The sequence below is a fragment of the Marmota monax genome, unplaced genomic scaffold (genome assembly GCF_021218885.2).
Source record: "Marmota monax isolate L192 unplaced genomic scaffold, Marmota_monax_Labrador192_F-V1.1 WCK01_AAM20220418_F8-fsc00039, whole genome shotgun sequence".
NCBI lineage: Eukaryota > Metazoa > Chordata > Mammalia > Rodentia > Sciuridae > Marmota > Marmota monax.
Genome location: NW_026693602.1, coordinates 631,724 through 655,152, shown reverse-complemented (window position 1 = coordinate 655,152; position 23,429 = coordinate 631,724). Strand labels below are relative to the sequence as shown.

Below are 23,429 nucleotides of genomic sequence, written 5' to 3'. Positions count from 1 at the left end.
AGAAAAGAAAAAGAACCCCCAGTGACTCACAACCTACACAGAGGGATTATCCAAAGCTCTTTACACACTGATAACCCCAACTGAGGACTTTCATTGCTTGAAGAAGCACTATCTAAGAGAAAATGCTCAAAGACAAAATGGCCATCCATCAATGAACATGAAAATGACAGGTTAAAATTTTACACTGCATACACATCTGTTCTACAGATACACATCTAGATTGTGAAGACAGAGTCATTAACCAAAATGCTGATTTTCAAAAGAACAATGTCATAATGTAAGGTAAAATTAGTGTTATACACCAGGCGCAGGGCGTCCACCTATAATCCCAGCAGCTTCGGAAACTGAGGCAGGAGGATCACAAGTTCAAACCCAGCCTCAGCAAAAGCAAGGTGCTAAGCAACTCAGTGAGACCCTGTCTCTAAATAAGATACAAAATAGGGCTGGGGATGTGGCTCAGTGGTCAAGAGCCCCTGAGTTCAATCCCCAGTATCTATCAATCAATCAATCAATCAATAAAATTAGTATCAGAGATCTATGGCAGTTTGCTATATGGCAAATTGCTATATTTTATGTGTGTTAACACCTTAAAATGTGAGAAAACATAATTGAAATGTCTCTTTGTATGGCGTAAGAAAGCTATTTTAGGATTTAAATTCATTCTTACTTGCAACTGTCATCCTCTGAATCGGATATTTCGCTGTTGTTTTCATCAGTTACTTCAGAGGTGTCTAGTCCCATCATGATTTTACTAACATCAGTCTTAAATACCTTCTCATACAGCAATTCATAAAGGAGAGCTGCAATTAATGAGAGATTTGTAATACTGAGTACAGGCATATTTTTAAAACAAGAACAGGAAAAAATGTGACTATATTGCTCAGGCTTCTAAAATCTGAAATAGTATCTGCAACATTTTAGTCAGTAACATAATTTCAATTTAATCCAAAAAATAATATAAGAATCGCCTAGAAAGCAACTAAAATTTTTCTGTGCAGATATGCAGTTTGAAATTATGCAAACACTACTATTTTTAAAACTAACATCATACAGACATTATGACAACTGTGAAACAAGTTTGATAAAGAACTAATCATACACACTGAACAATTACTACACTCCACACACTGCTAAGCACTACATATCCTCAAATGTAATCTCAGCACATGCAGTACTGAGACTGAAGAGACTGAAACTTACGGATGTCATGCACATGCTTAGCCATAAGAGGCATTAAGATTGCTAGAAGAGAGCAAGGTGCAATGGCACGCGCATATAATCCCAGCAGCTTGGGAAGATGAGACAGGAGGACTGAGAGTTCAAAGCCAGCCTCAGCAATTTAGCAAGGCCCTAAGCAACTTAGTTAGACCCTGTCTCTAAATACAAAAAAAAAAAAAAAAAAGATTGCTAGAAAGAGGAATATGGAATAGCAGAGAGTATACTAAATTACTAGTTAGAGGACCTGGATGCTGGTCTTAGCTTTACCTCTGACTACAACCTGAGACAAGGCATTTCTCAGCTGTCTATGAAACAAGATGTTTGATTATATAACTTAGCTCCAGATTTTAATTTTATATAAAGAACTAAAAAGAAACTGTTGCAGGGGCTAGGGATATAGCTCAGTGGTAGAGTGAATGCTTTATTTAGCATGTGCAAGTTTCTGGGTTTGATCCCTAGCAGAAAGAAAGAGGCAGGGAGGGTCATTAAGAAAATGTATTCTCTGGCTGGGGATGTGGCTCAAGCAGTAGCGCGCTCGCCTGGCATGCGTGCGGCCCGGGTTCGATCCTCAGCACCACATACAAACAAAGATGTTGTGTCCGCCGAGAACTAAAATAAATAAATATTTAAAAAAAAAAAAAAGAAAATGTATTCTCAGTTGGAAACAGAGGTGCATGCCTGTAATCCCAAATACTCTGGAGGCTGAGGCAGAAGGTTGCCAAATTTGAAGCCAGCCTGGGCAACTTAGTGAGACCCTATCTCAAAATGAAAACTTTAAAAAAAAAAAAAAAAAAACCACTGGGGATGTAGCTTTTAATGGCAGAGTACGCCTGGCTCAACTATAGCAAACCCTAACCCCTTGCACACAGCCACAACCACCCTCCCCCCCCCCAAAAAAAAGAACTATTCTATGTAACCACTGAAGGGAAGAAGTGTATTTAGACAACTATGATTAAAAAACTCTAGTTCTGAAAACAGAAAAATATTTTACCAGAAATTCAAAAACACATGCATTTTAAGACTGTCATTTGGGTTTTACTTATGTGAGTTTTATCAAATCAAGTACATAAGAATTCAGGCATTACAAATTAAAAAAATTCAGGTACAATAGGTGCTCACCACCTAAATCAATCTGAAAAACCAACTTCACCCAGACCTTCTAGATTTGATAACAGGAGCCTTGTACCACCCACACAGCAATAGCAGGCTATAAGAGCTCTTTTCCCCAAAACTGAAATGTCCAGACTTTGACTAGACAAGGGAGGGAAAGAAATACCCCAGGATTGCAGTTAGACATTTCTATCTCAAAATGCAACTTAAATTCAAAAAAAAAAAAAATCATTATATGTGTCTTTACTGGTCAATATTAACTTAAGAACAAGGAGAAAAGCCAGGCACAGTGATGCACACTAATAATCCCAGCAACCTGTAATCCCAGCAACTATGGCCTGGGCTGAAGCCAGAGGATCTCAAGTTTGAAGCCAGCTTCAGCAACTTATTAAAACCCTGTCTCAAAGTAAGAAGAGCTGGGGCCAGGCACAGTGGCTCAGACCTGTAATCCCAGCAACTTGGGAAGCTAAGGAAGGAGGATCACAAGTTGAAAGCCAGCCTTAGCAACTAAGGGAAATCCAAAGCAACTCAGTGAGATTCTATCTCAAAAATAAAAAGGGCTGGGGATATGGCTCAGTGTAAAAGTGCCCCTGGGTTCAATCCCAAGCATAAACAAAACAAAACAGGAAAAGTTTTTACATGCCTGGCACCACTTCTTTGTTATGATGCTTTGTCACAACAGATGACCAAGAGGTAATTGTGGGAAGAAGCCATTTCTATTCTCTTAGAGCACCTTCCTCAAATAGTGGTAGGAGAAAAAACATCATCCCCCAGGAAATATTTGAGAAAATCTGGAGACATTTTTGATTGTCACAAATGGCAGAAATAAAGTATTACCAGCATCTATTGGTGAAGCACAAGTATGCAACTGAACACCCAAAAGTATCCAGGAGAACACCACACCAGAAAACTCTGACCCAGAATGTTCACAGTGCAAAGGTTAAGAAATCCTACCTGAGAGTCAAATACAATCAAATCCTTGATTTGCTCGCTCATTTAGATGTTTAAGCTATACACAAACATCTCTAAAAATGCATGTAACTCCTTTACAGCTTAGGAATAAAATTTTCCATATAAATACACAGTGATACTTACACTGACACATAGCAGAACTATCTTTATACTTTATGGGATAGACAATATCATAATGATTTCCATTGGAAAAACATAGTAACACCTGAAAGGGAAAAACAAGACATGTTTCAGCCTCAACATTTACAAAACAACTGAGTCTGCAATGCCTCTGAATCACTATATCTTTTCCAAATAAAAAGTATTTCAGAAGCAACCTAAATAAAGCTCCCATGTTATTGAACTATACTACTCCCAAGGCTATACAGCCATTAAATCAGTAGGTTCTTAATGACATACAGAAATTATATAGAATCTCTCTCTCTCACACACACACCCACACACACATACCCACATCCACACACACACCATGAAAACATTTCAGATACTTAAAAACAAATTTAAAGACCATAAAAAAAATTCCAAAACCTTAGTAATGGTAACCTTTAAGAGGCAGAATCAAAGACAATATTTTTCTGCTTCTTTACAACTTTAGTACTTTATATTTTTTTTGAGAATTTTTTAATTTTTTTTTCTTAGTTTTCGGCAGACACAACATCTTTGTATGTGGTGCAGAGGATCGAACCCCAGCCGCATGCATGCCAGGCGAGCGTGCTACCGCTTGAGCCACATCCCCAGCCCCAACTTTAGTACTTTTTTTTTTTTCCTTTCTTTTGGTGCTGGGAAATGAACCCAGGGCCCTGTGCATGCAAGGAAAGCACACTAACAACTGAGCTATATCTCCAGCCCCAACTTTAGTATTTTTTAAATACTTAATTACTAATGAATAGAGAAATTTACATTAATTTTTTTTTAGAAACGTCTCGTTCCAAAAACTGCAGTTGTAAAGCCCAACTCCAGAGCAAAGACCTTATAAAGGCAGTAATTCACTCTCTTCCCCTTCCCTTTATCACCACAAGTATGGTGATACACAAATCCCTTCAACTTAGACTTCACAGTTCCCAAAGAGCTAATTAAAACAAAATTCTCTTATAATGAGTCAGTTGATTTTTCTTGCTTTTTGGCTTCATGAAATTTTTCCATTGTTTCTGTTTTATGACCAGATGATGCAGTAATACCCTTGCCACTTAAATTATCTTTACAATGGGAAATACATGTGGTTACCAAAGAATTCCTGGATGCAAAGTAGAGCCTACTTTCACAAATTATTTTACAATTTATGGGGCTGGGGATGTGGCTCAAGTGGTAGCGCGCTCGTCTGGCATGCGTGCGGCCCAGGTTCGATCCTGAGCACCACATACAAACAAAGATGTTGTGTCCGCCAAAAACTAAAAAAATAAATATTAAAAAAATTCTCTCTCTCTCTCTCAAAAAAAAAAAAAAATCTTATTTTACAATTTAATGTTTAAACTGACACAAAACAACAGAAACAATCTAGTTCATCATATACACTAGTAGCATAATTATTTTCAGTGTACTTACTAAAATTACTTAAGAGGGTTCAATAATGGAGGAAATACAAAATAATATGACTCAATGATGATTATACTAATATAATATAAACTCAGAATGCCATAACTTTCACACACAATTATTTCAAAAAGTCACTTATAATTACAACTTATTAGGTCAATATAGGTTCTTTTAATTAAATCCTTTACAAACACTTGAAAAATTCTTACCTTTTCAGGAAAATTATTTTCAGTTACTTGTGAAGGAGAAACATTTGGTTCCCGATAAATTACAAAATCTTTCCTGAAAATAAAATTTAGAAATGACTTTTAAAGGAATATACTTCATGTATTTAAATTTAATAATTCATTCATCAATTCACTTAACTAATAAGCGTAAGGTCATATTTTAGGCACTGGAGAAGAAACAAGAGCGTAATGACATAACTAAGCAGCAAAATACCTACATAAAATTATCTTTTCTTGGAAATAAAATTTCAAATATAATTTTGATTGTTTATGTGTATGAGTGTTGCACACACAGACATGCTTAAGTACACACACACAAAACTTCAGACATAATTCTAAAGGGAGACCTAGAACTCAAAGAAGATATAAAGAGAAAAAATCTAAACATTTGAAAAGAAAAAGCTAAGTACTGATCTGCTCCTTTATATGGGGCATAAGTAGTAAAACTAAACATTAACATACCTGTTTTATTAGCTCTGTTCTACTGGCTATTCAATGCTACTGACCTGAGAAATTACATTTTTCTTTATAAGGTTGATGAGGGCTATTTTACAGCCAGGAAAACTTTCTGTATCATTCCCAAAACTATTTTGATAATTAAAACTTCTAAATGTTGACAACTTAAATCTAACTGATGCAATTAACACAACACATATACACACCAAAATTAGGATGTTTTACATCTGTGTGTAAAAATAGCCTATTTTAACATTTTCAGCAGAATAAATATATTAATTTCACAGTGATTTTATTTTTTACTTATGCTATTACAGTGTTTACCTGTACATAAGAGAAAGGGCACTTATTTCCACTTGTCCTACCCATTCCTGTATTGAAAAAAAAAAAGGAGGACTGCATTACACGTTTTACAATATACCTTATACAACACTGCTACTCATACCCATTATACAACACAGCTAATGAGTTTTTTATATATATTTATTTTTCAGTTTTAGGTGGACACAATATCTTTATTTTTATGTGGTGCTGAGAATCGAACCCAGTGCCTCACTCATGCTAGGCGAGCGCGCTACCACTTAAGCCACATCCCCAGCCCAGCTAATGAGTTTTAAAAGCCATTAATATTGTTAGTATCATTACTATTACAAAGACATTTATACAAAATAGGTCAATATATTTGGCACACATACTAAAAGCAGGCTAACTCTAACAAAAATCTTTGTTATAGAAATAGGCTGTAATGTCAGTTCCTATCTGCTTGACAAGACTATGGAGTAGTACAAACTGAAAACGTGAAAGCAAAGGCTACCCTGTCTTATCTTCAGGGTGAATGAAGATCCTCAAGAGAACACGTTCCCAGCAATCATTTTGAAATAAAGGAAATTCTACCCTTAAAGAAATTGCTTTAAGCCTCTAAAAGGCAAATGGCCAGTACATACCAAAACTTAAAATACCCATACACACTTTGACTCAGCAATTCAACTTCAATCAATCTATTCTAAAAGAATATTCTGTTATGTCCACAAAACTGTATATAAACAAGGATATCTGTAAGCTACTTGTAATGGTGTTTTTAAAAAACATTTTTTAAATGAATTCAGCAGAGTAGCAGGATACAAAATCAATATTCATAAATGCATTTCTATATATCACTGATGAATCCTCTGAAAGAGGAATTAGGAAAACTACCCCATTCACAATAGTCTCAAAAAATAAAATAAAATACTTGGGAATCAACTTAACAAAAGAGGTCAGAGACCTCTACAATGAAAACTACAGAACACTAAAGAAAGAAAGTGAAGAAGACCTTAGAAGATGGAAAGATCTCCCATGCTCTTGGATAGGCAAAATTAATACTATCAAAATGGCCATACAAAGCACTATACAGATTCATGCGATTCCAATTAAAATCCCAACGTCATTCCTTATAGCAACAGAAAAAGCAGTCATGAAATTCATTTGGAAAAATAAGAAACCCAGAATAGTCAAAGCAATCCTCAATATCAGACCTTAAACTATACTACAAAGCTACAGTAACAAAAACAGCATGGTACTGGCACCAAAATAGACATGTAGACCAATGGTACAGAGTAGAAGACAGAGACAAACCCACATAAATATAATTATCTCATACTAGACAAAGGTGCCAAAAACATATATTGGAAAAGACAGCCTCCTCGACAAATGGTCTGGGAGAACTGGAAATCCATATGCAGCAAAATGAAATTAAATGCCTATCTTTCACCATGCACAAAATTCAACTCAAAGTGGATCAAGGACCTAGGAATTAGTCGACACCCTGTGCCTAATAGAGGAAAAAGTAGGCCCAAGTCTTCATCATGTCAAATTAGGCCCTGACTTCCTTAACAAGACTCCTAAAGCATAGGAAATAAAATCAGGAATTAATAAAAGAGATGAACTCAAACTAAAAAGCTTCTTCTCAACAAAAGAAACAATCAATGAGGTAAAGAGAAAGCCGACATTTTGGGAGGAAATTTTTTCCACACACACACATCAGATAGAGCACTAATCTCTAGGATATATAAAGAACTCAAAAAACTTAACACCAAAAAATAATAATAATAATAACCCAATCAATAAATGGGCTAAGGAGCTGAACAGACATTTCTCAGAGGATATACATTCGATCAACAAATACATGAAAAAGCATACAGCATCTCTAGTAATTAGAGAAATGCGAATAAAAACTTAAGATTTCACCTCATTCCAGTCAGAATGGCAATTATCAAGAATACAGACAACAACAAATGTTGGTGAGGATGTGGGGAGAAAAGGCACATTCATACATTGCTGGTAGGACTGCAAACTGATGCAACCAATCTGGAAAGCAGTATGGAAATGCCTTAGAAAACTTGGAATGGAACCACCATTTGACCCAGCTATCCCACTCCTTGAGGACTTAAGGACTTAAAATTAGCATACTACAGTAATGCAGCCACACCAATGTTCACAGCAGCTCAATTCACAATAACTAAACTGCACAAGCAATCTAGATGCTCCTCAATAGATGAATGGGTAAAGAAACTGTGGTATATATATATATATACACAATAGAATATTACTCAACATTAAAAGAGAATAAAATTATGGCATTTGCCGGTAAATGGATGGAGTTGGAGAATATCATGCTAAGTGAAATAAGTCAATCCCAAAAAGCCAAAGGCTGAATGTTCTCTGATAAGCGGATGCCGATCCATAATGGGGAAGGGATAGACATGGGAAAAATGGAGGGAACTGTCATTGGGCAAGGGGGAGGAAAGGTAGGGAGGGTACAGGGGGCAGGAAAGATGATAGAATGAGATGGACACCATTACCCTAGGTACATGTACAATTGCACGATTGCACATATGGTGTGATGCTACATCATGTACAACCACTGAAATGAAAAGTTGTGCTGCAATTATGTACAATGAATCAAAATGCATTCTGCTGTCATATATAACTAATTAAAATAAATTAATTAATTAATTACAAAAATAAAATTAGTCATGGAAAAAAAAAACTATTTTTAAAGTTCCTAGAATCCAAGAAATAAACTGGCACAAGGCAACAGGCCTGTAATCCCAGTGACTTGTGAAGCTGAGGCAGGAGGATCACAAGCAAGACCCTGTCTTGAAATAAAATAAAAGGGCTGAGAAACATAGTTTACTCGTAGAGCATTCCCAGCACTTGGGGGATGGGGGGAGAATCCTATGAAATAAATAATTTAATCTATAATTAAACTGTACAACAGAACATCATGCATTCATGGAAAATGAGATGCATCCTTTTGAAATGACTTGGAAAGACCACGAAAGTCTATTAAATTTTTAACACGCAAGTCTATTAAATTTTTAAAAAGTCACAATAACATGATCTGTGTAAACAATCAAAAAGGTATATTTAGGGTTGGGGATGTGGCTCAAGCAGTAGCGCACTCGCCTAGCATGCATGCGGCCCGGGTTCGATCCTCAGCACCACATACAAACAAAGATGTTGTGTCCGCTGAAAACTAAAAAATAAATATTAAAATTCTCTCTCTCTCTTTTAAAAAAAAAGGTATATTTATCTGTATGTATGAATATGTATGCATAGAAACTGAAAAGAGGCAGTTTACTTAAATTGACAGTAGAGAGGACATTCAGATTAAGAAAGAAGCATTTTCATCCTTTGTTCTGTACATATCTATATTGTAAAATCTTTTAACATAAGAATTTTGAAACTACTTGTGAAATTATTAAATACAGGGATCACTGAAAACAGTGAGCTATGGTAACTGAACACTGCCATTTCTTTCCTGAAGGAAGCAAAAAACTGAGATGAGGAAAAGATGTTAGCCAATGTTTTCATCTCAGAAAAGGACAATCTTGCCCAGCGTGGTCATGCATGCCTGTAATCCCCACAATGTGGGAGGCTGAGGTAGGAGGATCCAAGTTTAAAGGCAGCCTAAGCAACTCAGGGACAACCGGTCTCAAAAATATAAAAAGGGCTAGGGGAGATAGCTCAGTAGTAGAGTGCCTTTGGTTCAATCCCCAGTACCTCAAAATAAGAAAAGAGAGTTCATTTTAATAGTTTTTCAAAGTTGGCTTTGGGTTTCAAAATGAAACAGGTGCCATATATTAAAACAGATTTCTTAAAATAGGCCTTAGCCCAACAAAGGTAGCTTCTCACAAACTGTTACAAGTGACACCTTCTGGCCTACAGGAAACCCACTGATATGTTTAGATCACAAACTGCAAACTACTTTTCTAATACTTGCAAAGTGTTTAGATCAACAAACACAAAATACTTTTTTTTTTAAGTTTATGTGATGTATTACATCACTTTAAAAGATGGAAAAAAGTCTACTGGAGGCAACAAAATAAGACATGTTCTCATGAGAATGACATTATTAAATAATATGATACTTTTTACATGTCACTTTCACAATGAATTCTGTTGTAGTCCAGTTAAGTAAACAATGGCTGCCACCTTAACCAAGATCAGTTGTTAAGTATTAGTAGAAAACATATCCATGTTCTAAGACCACTACCTTCCTACTTAAGGCTGTTAATTCCACTTAGCATTTTCCAGGACTTTCTCATAGATGAGAGAAAAGAGTTATTGCCACATCTGTTTTAATGAACCACATTACATCAAAACTACATAATTTAAATTTTCTGAAAATCATCCAAATTAAACTATTTCTTAAAAGATACTATTAGGAAAATGAAAAGCTAAGACAAACTGGAAGAAAACATTTGCAAAATATACAGCCAACACAGGATTTGTTGCAGAATTCAGTAAGACCAACAACAATAAAAAATGGGCAAAATGAACAGACATTTTCCCAAAGACATATGGATGACAAATAAGCACATAAAAAGATATTCAACATCATTAGAAAAATGCAAATCAAATCACAGTGAGTGCTGGCAAAGATATGAAGCAACTGAAATTCTCACATACTGCTGATTAGAAAGCAAAATAGTACAGATTCTTTGGAAAAAAAGTTTGGCTATTTCTCATTAAGTTAAACATTTATTTACCATGACCTCAAAATTCTTCTCTTTACATTCATCCAAGAGAAGTCTTATGCCCACACAAAGACTTGTATCTATAGCAAATGTTGACAGTACCTTCAATTTTAACAGATCCAAACTAGAAAGAATCCAAATATCAATTAACTAGTAAATAGATACATTGTGGACATTCTATGAAGTGAACTATCCTTTGCGGTAGAAAGGAATAAACCACTGATGAAGACTCAACTACATGGATGAATCTTAAAAGTGTTTCCCCATCATGCTAAGGGAAAGAAACCAAACATGTGAGACTACAAATTATACCGTCCTACTTACATATATCTAAACAAGCCAAAACTCAGAAAGCAGATCAGTGATTACCAGAAACCATAAGGTAAAAGGAGGAGATTAAATGTAAAAAGGCATGGGGAACACTTCTAGGAGCAATGGAAATGTCCTATATTATGTTGGTGGTGGTGTTTACACAATAATTTATGTTTGTCAAATCTCATCAAGTTGTACATTTATGACCAGTGAATTTTAGCCAGGCAAAGAGGCGCATGTCTGTAATCACAGCAACTTGGGAGGCTGAAGCAGGAGAAACAAAAGTTCAAGGCCAACCTCAGCAACTTAGCAAGACCAGTCTCAAAATAAAAAAATAAAATGAGCTGGGTATGTAGCGCAACAGTAAAACACCCCTGGGTTAGATCTCGAATAGCAAACTATTTTTAAAAAGTTTGGTAACCAAACAAACCATATGAATGAATGATAAATCCAAACTGAATGAATCCATATTTAACAGACAAGAGGCCAATTTACTTCACTAAAGCTAACAAAATACTTCTTGCAAAAGTTTAGGCTATTTTCAACATGCTCTACTGGAATCTTTTTTTTTTTTTTTTTTGACGGACACAACGTCTTTGTTTGTATGTGGTGCTGAGGATCGAACCCGGGCCACACACATGCCAGGCGAGCGCGCTACCGCTTGAGCCACATCCCCAGCCCAGCTCTACTGGAATCTTTAAAAGGATATAAATGCTTTCTTTGAGAAGTGGATGAATTAAGAGTTTATTCAGCAACTGTATTTCTCTTTTCATCTTATACATCCTGTGTATCAGGGAAGAAAAAACCCAGAATGATTTATAAGTATCGTTGCTATTTAATAATGAAGAAAAAACTGTTCGGAAGGCACTTAAGACACAAAGGAGAGGTTTGATCAGATGTGGAGTGTCCTAAGAAGTCCTAATTATTGAAGGGGGAAAAAAAAAACCTGGCCAGACCACCTAGCCCCAGCAATCAAAGCACCTTCTTTTCTGGTAACCACAAAATCAAATCAATCTCAGTTCAGTCCACACTGCATCATTTCCTCCCTATGTCTCCCCTCTTTGCACTACCACTTTGTAGATCCTAGCTCAGGCTCTTACAGTCTATTAGCCTGAAGTGCTGAACAAATATCAATAAGAAACATCATAATGGGGTTTTCTGATTAAAAAAATAATAAATGGACTTTGTCATTTCCTGTATTTTATATAAAGAAAATAAAAATCACATAATTATATACCAACAGTTGACATTCTAGGTTTCACCTTCCCTCCTACTTGTAACAAGATATAGATTTAACATTCATTTGAAATATACACACTGATCACCAATTAGGCACTCCAAATTGAAAGTTCAACTCTGGGAATTAAACAATTAAAATATTTAATCCTTTTCAAAATGGCTTATAAACAGAGATAAAAATGTAAACTTCAGGAAAATGAATCTGTGATCATAGTATATGCTGATACTAAGTTTCAAAACTATTCAAATAAAAATTTAATCAGAGAAAAGGCCTTCCTGGAGTATTTGTCTCCAAAACTGGAGTAAAACTGTAATTACTGCTTTTTATACTTAATACAATGTAGACAGTTTTCCATATATTAGCAATATTTTAAACAAGTCTGACAAATACTGCCTGTACATTCTCACTTGTATGTGGATGGGGGTATGACAGAGAGATGGTTAACAGGTAGAGGAGTGCAGTTGGATAGGAGAAATAACTTCTCATGTTCTATAGCACAATAGGATACAATTACTGACAACAATTAGTCACATATTTGAAAACAGCTAATAAAGACTTTAGTGTCCCCAATACAAAGAAATGATAATGTTGAAAGTGATAGATATGCCTATCAGCCTGACCTGCATCCCATAAATATGTACAACTGTGTGTTAATTTTAACTTTTTAAAAATAAAAATGGGTTTTTCTGCCTCTGGTCTCATTCACTTCAAACTTTTGCACATCATTCTTTTCACGTGTCCATTCAGTCAGCAAAAATACCAGGCACTATTCTGGTCTGGGGCACACCAGTGAACAAGACATACAGAAATCTGTGTTCACAAAGCTTAATTCTAATAGAAAAAAAAAAAAAATGAACAAAATATTTATTATACAGAATGGTATAAGTGTGAAAGAAAAAAATAAAAGCAGGAAAGGGAAATAGGGCAAGTGTTGAGGCTAACAGTTACAATTTGAGATGTGGTGACCACTAATCTCATGTCCCTATCTCAAAAATCTTGACGTCTTTCCAAGGCCATATACAGAAACCCCAGAGCTGAGAGTTTAGATATGGGATAGGAGCCAGGGATTCTATATTTGTTACAAGCACACCAGGTGATTCTGATGCAGACAATCAATAAATCATAAATATCTTGAGAAAGACTGGTCTAAAACATAAGCTCCAAATTACTGAGCTTAACACTGAAGGCTCTCCCACAATCCAGCCCCAGCCTGCCCTCTGACTTCTTTCTCACTCCCTCCAACCTTAGAATGTTCCATGCTTCACATAAACTGATCTGTTTTCTGCATCTAACTTGCTCAGTTTTCACCGACAGAATATCCTTCAGTACAGGCACTGCTTGTTTAGAATCTATTCAGACTTCAAATATGAACTCACAAACTCTTCATCAACCCAGCTGGAAATAAAACCTTGAGTACTTGGAGCATCACATCTGGGGCTGGGGATATAGCTCAGTTGGTAGAGTGCCTGCCTTACATGCACAAGGCCCTGGGCTCAATCCCTAGCACCACAAAAAACCAAAAACAAAACAAAGCCCCCAAAAGTGAGTGACTTAAAATATAGCATTGTATCTGTATTTCTTGGAACACACATGATTTACTAATTTGTATTTGACTCTCTTTTCTCTATAGTAGAAAAAATTATTTGGTTATCTCATCTATGCATTCTCAGGGTGACTAGTTATTCTCAGCCTATAAATCAAACACTCCAAATAGCAACAGGGAATCAAACAGATGACCCAATTACTGATCAAACACCCTTCTTCCAACATTAACATTCCCTTTACCACCTATCTAACTCCTTATCTTTTTTCTTTGCCGATGTTATTTTTTTCTTTTAACAGTTGACAAATTGTAACATTCTAAATGGCATTCCACAATATTCCAGTTTGTGTACATGAATGTGTATGTGTATATGTGTGATGTTGAGGACCAAAACCAGCGCCCCCGCATATGCTAAGCACATACTCTGTCACTGAGCTGCATACCCAGCCCACATTTCATGATATTTGGACTTTTACAGTGAGAACATGAGTTTTATAAGCATGGGAAAAAAAAAAAAAAGAATTCTTTTAATTTCAACATGACTAAGAAAATGTGTTAGCAGAAGTTGGTGGAGACATGCTACCTTTTTCTCCTCCTCCTTCACAAGTTAATCATGGGAAATACAACTTCCAAAGAACTTTGCCTTCTCGGTTGCCTAAGGAAAAGATCAAATCTCACCTGTCCATCAAGTTCCACACACAAACCAACAAGGCAATCTGAAAATCATCACCATTTTTATTTCAATCTTGTATGCTACATCCACATGCTATTATGGCAAAGACAAAGATAGCATGACTCCTGTCTATAGTGAGAAAACTTCTAGTATACAGCTCAAATTGACTTCCAAATAAATGCTCAACAAAATGCCTTCCTACACATTCGTAGGAAATGGTGTAGTACGCTATCCCCGTACCCCCTAAACACTGTACTATTAACTAGGAAATAGTGTATGCCTGTAACCCCCTAAAAACTGTACTATTAACTTCCTTCTTAATGAATTTCAAATACATTATGTTGGATACACACAAACAAAAATATATTTAGAACATTACTGCATACCTGTGGATTTTCCAAACGTTTTAAATACTCTTCAAATGACCCTTCTATAAACTGCAAAAAAAAAAAAAAAGTCTGTTAGGAATGTTATGTCAAAAAACAGTTCACTGCTTCACTGTTAACTATTCACTTTAAATTACTGAGATCTTATACAAACCAGGGATACACCAGTAATATTAAAATAAATAATGATGATAATATATACAAATAATTTAAGACCATAAACATATAAAAGAATTTAAAGAAGGAAACATTGCCAGAAAGAGTTTCCAGGAATAGGAGTGACTCAAGATGAAGGCTGGTCAGAATCTGGATGGGCACACAGGGAGCAGACACTCCACAGCAATGGCCCTTGTGGCATAAGGAGGAAGAACTCCGTGTTGGGAAGACAGGGGCGACAGGGGCAATGGGAGCAACGATCTAGCCAGCTCCTAGCCAGCTGGAGCGGGGCAACTTGTTAGGGAGCTGAGCAAGAGAGGAAACCAAATGGGGGACTGTTGTTTATAGAGGGCCTTAACCCAGGCAGGAATTTCAGACTAGACAGGAAAGGTAATTCAAAGGTCACTGCATATGACATCCTGAACTGAGAAATTACACGATGAAAGCAGTGCTTTTGGATAAATTTGGTAGTGGTCAGTGTGTAGAAGAGAATAAAACAAAGACAAATATAATAGCTAAGAAAGCATGTTATCTTAATAATTATCTTAATAATACAGATATAAGCATTCATTGTCTCTAGGTCAGTTATCCACAAGATGAAAACTAATAATGCTAGATATTCTGAAGCATCAACAGAATCTATCTAATACTGTTGCTTCACTGTTATTTAAACATAAAATTAATTTATTCACACTATATGATCATCCAACCTTGTTTTTCTCATAGCAACTGCACTAACTTGAGAAAGCTCTAAAAAACATCCACCTGACCCACCAGTCAATTTTATGTAATTTATAATCCCAGTTAAGTACACTAAAAACATACTTCCTAGTCTATAATTTTAAACACCCATGGATTTGTTCTGACATTCTTTCATAAATTGTATACTAACAGATTTCCAAAAAGCATCTTAAATTTTAACACATATTTTTAAATCCCCATCAATCAGATGCTACTATTCCATATTAGATAATTATTTACAGACTTTTAAAAGAAACCCATAGTGCCATTTAAAGTTGGTAAAGACCTAAGTGTTTTTCCAACACAAACCTGCACCCAATGTAAGCCTCCTTTCTAAGCAGAAAGTGTCCTGCTAGGCCATGGGTGACACTGTTAAGTAGAGCAAGGTATATCTTACCCACAATACCCCTTTCCAACTCTGGTCAACAGAAACTACTAGGGTTCTTATTATAAGAAAAGTAAATCTTTCCCCCTCAGAACTTTCAACAGCTGATCATATATCTCATAAGATTATATGAATTAAATAAATACATGTGAAGCACTTAAAACAATATATGACACACAGTAAGAGTTCAAACAATGTTAACAATGTCCATATTATCAACATGATTTTTACCTTTTGGGTCAGTAATCATTAATCCACGTGAAATTTCTTCAAATATTTATAAACCATGCCACTTCTCCCCTCTTCACTCCATAACACCATAGTCCTCTGTTACCATAAAATAAGGTTTCAAATCACCTGATTAAGCAGGTAACTCTCCTTCCTACAATTTATTACTATCCATTCTAACCACAACATTCAGAATTTGCTTGAATATAGAGAATCCCAATCCAAGAATACATTTAACTAAGATGTCTTCTATCTGTTCAGTCTTAAAATCTAGTTATTTGCTAACCCAATCAATACATGGGCAAAAGAACTGAACAGACACTTCACAAAAGAAATATGAGTAGTCAACAAATATATGAAAAAATGTTCAATATCTCTAGCAATTAAAGAAATGCAAATTAAAACTACACTGAAATTTCATCTCACTCCAATCAGAATGGCAATTATCAACATAAGTAATCACAAATGTTGGCAAGGATGTGGGGGGAAAAGGTACACTCATACATTGCTGGTAAGATTGCAAATTGGTGCAACACTCTAGAAAGCAGTATGGAGATTATTCAGAAAACTTGGAATGGAACCACCATTTGACCCAGTTATCCCACTCCTTGGTTTATACTCAAAGGACTTAAAATCAAGCATTCTATAGTGACCCGGACATATCAATGTCCAGAGCAGCTCAATTCACAATAATTAAGCTATAGAACCAACCTAGGTGCCCTTCAACAGATGAATGGATAAAGAATATGTGGTATATACACAAAATGGAATATTACTGAGCCATAAAGAAGAATGAAATTATGGCAACTAGCGGTAAATGAATGGAACTGTAGACTATCATGCTAAGTGAATTGAGCCAATCCCAAAAAAAAGAAAAGCCAAATATTCTAATATGTGGATGCTAAGACACAATAGGGGATGGGGGAGGGAAGAACAGAAGTTCACTAGATTAGACAAAGGGGAATAAAGGAAAGGAAGGGGAGATGGGAATAGGAAAGAAAGTAGAATGAATTGAACATAACTTTCCTAGTTCCTATATGAATACACGACCAGTCTAACTCCACGTCATGTTCAACCACAAGAATGGGAAGTTATACTCTCTCTATATATGTCAAAATACACTACACTGTCATGTCTATCTAAAAAGAACAAATAAAAAAAAATTTAGTTATTTGCCAAATGTCAATATTCTTTACAAGTCAATGGGGGAAATACCATTAAAAGTTGTCAGGTTATATAATTCTAGGTCATAAAACCAGTAAGCAGTAAATCCTGCAAGGCTTTGAATATATAATAAAAATAGATCAGGTGGCAACTTATTTCACAGCCTTCTACACACTACTGAGAAAATTATACTGTTGTTATACAACATTTTATTAACTATTAATCAACATTTATATAATTACAGTGCTCTGATGTGATTTCACAATGATCTCTGAAAATTAAAAATCTAGAAATGCCTTCTGATAAAATAGTTCAGCATTACTTCTGTTCAGCATCTTTTTTATACTTCAAATCTGAAACTTTTTAAATTCATCAGCAGTTACCAATCACACAAATCACTATTAATCTCAACACCCATTTCCCTGAGCATATCAAGTCCTAATGTATAGTATACAAGTCTCCCATCCAGGTCATCCTTTCCATCCCCCACAGTTGTCTTATTCATCACAGAAGTTTTCTAAATGTATAAATTAGTAACACAAAATAGCCTAGAATATTCACAGCTGAATATGTTTGGATTTAATGATTTTTTTTTAACAAGGGTTATTTTCATAACCCAGCCTGTGACATTTCCACCAGAACACTTCTAGAGACCAAAATGGGTATTAGAGATTATAAATTACCGCTTCAAATTTCTCTCTGTTCTCCCGAAGATAGTGAATACAGGCCATTCTAACTTCAACATGGCGAGACTGAGAGTGCAATACCTAAAAAGAAAAAACAACGCACTATTAAGCATTTTGTTAAAAGTGGATTTCAGTTACAACTTGATGCCTTCTTTCACACCCACAGTAATGGGACAATCAATAGATTATCAGTCTCCCTCCATTTCCCTTTCTATAATTTTGAGACCTTTACTCAATCTCACCTCTTCCTCTAAGCACGAAGATGGCATGACACAGAAATACAGCAATACTCCTTAAGCCAGATTCATTCTATAAAGAATGTATTACCATTTATCTTTTAAGTCACTAAAATCACTCCTCTGAGCACACTTTCGTAAACAAGACACTTTCCTTTCTTGCCATCTTTCTACAATAACTCTGCTCTTCAGAAAGCAGAGTTAACAGAATCCCTGCTACTCAGGGCAAAGCCTCAACCTGTGCTTGTTAAAAAAGAGAACAAATAGGTGACTTCATTAGTAATCGTCTTTGGGGCTGTAAGACTGTATGAGATACTTTTTCTTCCAATAATTGTGAATGTATTTAGTGGCCTTACACAGAAATTTAAGTCCATCATGGTTTCAGAAAAGTTAAGGAACTCTTTACCAAGTTTACAAGACTTAAAAGAAGTAGACAGTCTGGAAGATATAAAAATGCTATTATCCTAAGAGGCTTTGGATATGACTGTAGTAGGGAGCGGGGATTATGTGGACTGATCCCAGAGGTGGTCTACCACTAAGCTACATTCCCCAGTTCCCTTTTTTTAAGATTTCACTTTGAAGCATGATTTCACTAAATTGCCAAGTCTTGAACTTGCAATCCTCCTGCCTCAGCTTCCCAAGCTGCTGGGATTACAGGTATGCACCAAGCTTTAACTCTTTTTGAGTGTGTGTGGTACTGGGGTTCAGAAAATTTGGCAACTTAGCAAGACCCTGTCTCAAAATTTATAAATTAAAAAAAAGGGGGCTGGGAATAGAGCTCAGTGTTAAGAGTGACCCTGGATTAAACCCCCAATACCATCAAAAGAAAAAAAAAATTAAACTACAGCTCCTATTGAGTGAGTCTCCCATATATTCAGGGTGAGTGGAGAATTCAGGAAAGACAAGACTCAAGATACATGTTTTACAGCTCCCTTGGATCATAGCCAAGGCTCATTTATACCCACAGAACCACAGGCACAATAGCCTGGACAACTAGTATGTCTTATTACACTATGATACACTGAAGGAACTCTTTACCAACTAGCTAAAGTTAGCAACTGAATTGATTTTCAGTTTACTAGTTGGTTTTCAGCTTCACTGGGTAAACCTTGTGATTCTATTAAATAGTAGCCTTTTTCTAAGCTTCCAGCACACGGGGTACTGCTCACATATCCATTCATATATGACTACCATACAACGCTGAAGGTGTAGCTCAATGATAGAGTGCTCACTTAGCAAGCATAAGGTTCTGGGTTCAACACTTAACACACACACACACAAAAAAAACCCACCCAAATTTTTTTTTGCCAGTTCCACAAATGACATTCAGCCAACACTTCTGTAGCTAACGTTAGACACTATCATGAATCAAGTCATTTTTAGTATGACTCAGGCAGTGTCATCCGATAGGGCTTTCCTGCCATTAGCAAAGTAGAGCTACTATTAAAGCCATCTACCTAGCAACAGGTGGCAGATATAAGTTAGTAAAGCTTATTTCCCATCAAAAACAATGGCAGGGATATCTAATGGTTTTTCTCCTCTTTTAACAAATATTTTAGCATATAGAATCAATCTAAACTTGTTGCTCAAAAGCAAAACTCTCAAGTTCCATAAATTGTGGGGTGCTGGTAATTTACAAAGCCAAACACTGCAAGACAAGCAAGGTTAAATGACAACTGTATAAAAAGTAATTTACTGCACAAGTTCAAGGACCTCAAGAAGAATTCAAATGGTGTGGTAAAAATCCATCTTTACAAACTATTGCAAACATGAAAGTAAGCTACAGAGAGGAGGCTTTCCATCGCTCCTTAGGACAAGATAGTGATAAACACTGGGAAAGGATGAGACACACTGTTTTAGCAAGTCCTCTAAGAGTGCCCTATTTTTAGCTCTATGGCTAGGAGCTGATTCAGGTCAGGCCTCCTGCAGGCCCAGATCCACAACTGTAAAAAAGGGAAGGGTCCACCCAAAAAAATGTGATCTCCCCATCTCTACAGCCTGCCATTTAGATTACTGACTCCTTAGAAATTTTACCTATTGTAATTTTATATAAAAATCATCAGTTTAAAAGAAAATCCTTTGTACTCATTTTAAAAGGGCAGCCTGAGTGGTGTTATCTCCCTTTTCCCCAGACTTTGCCTTTAGCCATAACTGCTACACCCTTAGTCCTGTCTGCTGAAAAACCCAGTTTTCACCCAAAAATTCATCTCCTAGAGCTAAGCTCAAAATCAGAGTCAGATAATTGGAGAAGGCAGTCCCTTATGCCCAACCTGAATCCCATTATAATAAATTACAAAAAAAAAGTGTTATTGGATGTTATTGAGTTTTTAGTGTTAACTAGCTCTTGCCCCTACAAAAATACTCAATAAATTCTACTACACTATGAACAGGCTTCTGAATAATCCAGGTTCACCAACTATGGCATATAATAGTGGAAACAGTCAAACCTTTCTGCTTCAATAACTAGGATCTGAATAATTCAACTCCAAATTTAACTTCTACCTCCTTCCTGACCAAACTCTTGCTAAAGCCAATAGTATCTATTAACTATGAGCTGACTTCATTTTCATCTCTTCTGCTTCTGGAGGTGTTGAGGAGTCCAAAAAGGCTGAGACAGAGGAAGCACAACAGATGGGGAGATTTGAAAAATTCACAAATGGGGCAGACTGTTTACCTACTGATAGTTAGTACTGGGGTGGGTGTGTGAACATACTCCACTCACACTGAACATCCTAAATTTCTGAAAATCAGAGCAGTTTAATGAACTGAAAAAGACAGAGCCTGGTTTGGAGAACTTTTAAAGAAAATGTTTCACTATCAATGCCTGAAATGCTGCAAAGGCTGATCCCCAATAAATCAATTTCTTGTTTTAAACAAAGATTCCATACTATAGATGTAAAAAACGAGAGGCCTTTGAAAATAAATATCTGGCCTATTGATGTTTTTAAAAAAGGAGAACACCCAGACACCAGGGCTCAAGCCTGTAATCCCAGCTACTCAGGATGCTGAGGTAGGAGGATGCAAAATCCAGGTCAGCCTCAACAACATAGCCAGACCCGATCTCAAAATTAAAAAAAAAAAAAATGTGGGGTGTGGGGGTGTGGCTCAGTGGTACAGTGTCCCTGGGTTCAATTCCCAATATCACAAAAAAAAAAAAGAGAGAGATAACATACTAGTCAGACTAGTCTCCAGATGTTAGATAAAACACTTCTTCACAAATAGAAATTCTAAAAGCTATTTAACATTCAGAAAAAGTGAGGGGGAAGGAAAAAAACCAGAAGCATCATTAAAAACCCCCCAGGGTATGAGGAGGAGTTGTTCCTTAGCCAAAGGGAAACAAACTATGAAAGGTATGAAAATACCCGGGCAGTGAAACTTTTTTATCCAACTACTCAAGCAGCTATTTTTCAAATATACGATGCTTTTTGGTGACTGCACACTTACAATGTACAGTATTATATAACACGAAAAAAAAACTTTCAAAAAAAAATCACAACTATCTTCCTAAGCAAGTTTATTAAAAATGATTTTGGCCATTTCAAACGGGGGTGGGAGGGTGGAGGATCCGGTCAAGAAAGGCCCCGAGAACCCTAGTTACGAACACTCCCTCCTCCAACCAACACAAAAATACTTTCGGAAAACGTGAATTTTTTTTAGTATACCTCCGCTGCTTCGCCCAGCTAATGAGGTGTGGAAACTACTCAAGCTCAATTCATTCAACATGTTCTGTATTTGTAAAAGGTGGGTTTTCTCAAACGGCAAAGTTTGCCCCCTTGCTTCAAGTGACATCAGTGAGCCTGATTACCCCACATTCCAAAGTCCAACAAACAGGGGGAGGGGGCACCGCCTCCTCTAGCAAACGTGCGGTTCACCGGGGTGAACGCTGCGCTTAGAAAACCCAGGGGAGCTGAATGCGGAACACAAGTGAAAAACCAGCTTGTCGCCAGGTCCCCGGCAGGCACACTCCGCGCAGGCCTCACAAGTTGTCCTCAACTCTCAGTCCCATTCCGGCGCCACAATGGGCGGCGGTGACGACAGCCGGGCCACGCGCGGCCCGGGACGTGGGCAGCCAGGACAGCTGAGCCGCCGCGTCCCACCCCGCCCGCCGCCGCCGCCGCCCCCGCCCATTACCTGCTCCGCCACGGCCCGGAATAGGCACGACCCGTCCTTGGCTACGAGTTTCCGATACAAGCCCAGTTTTCGCAGATAGGCGTCCATGGGCGTCGCGTCCTCGCGGGGCGCAGCGCCGCCCTGGTCCCCGCCGTCGGGGGCGCCGACGGCCGCCTCCATGTTGCCGGTCCCGCTGCAGGCCAGGCGCGCGGGCTAGCCCCACATGGCCGCGCCGCCGGCTGCTCGACGCCCCGGCCTGGGGCAGGCGGCGGCTCCGGCTCGGGCTCGGCGAGCTGCGGCAGACGGCGGCCCGAGGCAGCGGTCCGCGCTCTCCCGGCGCATAGGGGAGCCCTGCCTAGTGCATGGCCGTCCGCACGCGGCCGCCTCCCCGGAGGGGCCACGCGCCCGGGGGCACGGGGGGGATGAAGGAACGCCCCGAGAGGGAGCAGTCACTTTCCGACCGCCTCACCGCCCCGCTCGGGCGCTGGGCCGAGGGTCGCCGGCCCCACAAGTTTCCTGGTCCCGACGAGAGTGGGGCTAGGAAAGCCCCGCCGCTGGCGCGCGCCGGGCCGCCTCGGGTGAAGCGAGGCCTGCGTGCCTCGCGCGCTCTCCTCGCCGGGAGCCGAAGAAACCAAAAGAGAAAGCCGCGGCCTTGGGTTTCCCCACCTCGCCGGAGGGAGCCGGAGGGGCGGGGAGCGGGAGGGGGCTCCCGGCGGAGGGCAGCACCCTCGCAGCGTAAAATTTGTTTTCGCTTTCAGCCCCAGAGCGGAGAGGACGGCGGGAGGTGTAGTTTTGGCAGCGGCAGGAAGTCGGCGTGCGGCGGGCGGGCACGCCCGGGCCGGCCTACCCGGGGGAGGCGCCCGGGAGGCACGCGGACTACAAGTCCCTACAGCGCGGGCGCCGTCGCCGCCGCGCGGAGCCGGCTTCGCGCTTCCCAGGCGCCGCGTCCGCAAGCAGGCCGAGGGTCTCCGCCAGCCGACGCGCGGCCACCTGCGCGCGCCGCTCGGCCCCGCCCGCCGCCGCCGCCGCCCG

At 38.3% G+C, this 23,429-nt stretch overlaps 1 protein-coding gene across 1 annotated transcript in view; it reads right to left on the bottom strand.

Annotated features, from left to right (window-relative positions):
• Window positions 1-22,637, bottom strand: part of Otud4 (OTU deubiquitinase 4) — a 46,054-nt gene extending 23,417 nt beyond the window's left edge. Inside the window, exons 1-7 of the mRNA XM_046459616.2 lie at window positions 22,419-22,637; window positions 18,049-18,132; window positions 14,692-14,742; window positions 5,841-5,887; window positions 5,043-5,115; window positions 3,424-3,505; window positions 668-800 (exon numbers count right to left, since the gene is read on the bottom strand). Of these exons, the coding sequence (XP_046315572.1) occupies window positions 668-800; window positions 3,424-3,505; window positions 5,043-5,115; window positions 5,841-5,887; window positions 14,692-14,742; window positions 18,049-18,132; window positions 22,419-22,577 (629 nt within the window). The 5' untranslated portion in view covers window positions 22,578-22,637. The remainder of the gene's footprint in view (window positions 1-667; window positions 801-3,423; window positions 3,506-5,042; window positions 5,116-5,840; window positions 5,888-14,691; window positions 14,743-18,048; window positions 18,133-22,418) is intronic.
• Between the last annotated feature and the right edge of the window lie 792 nt (window positions 22,638-23,429).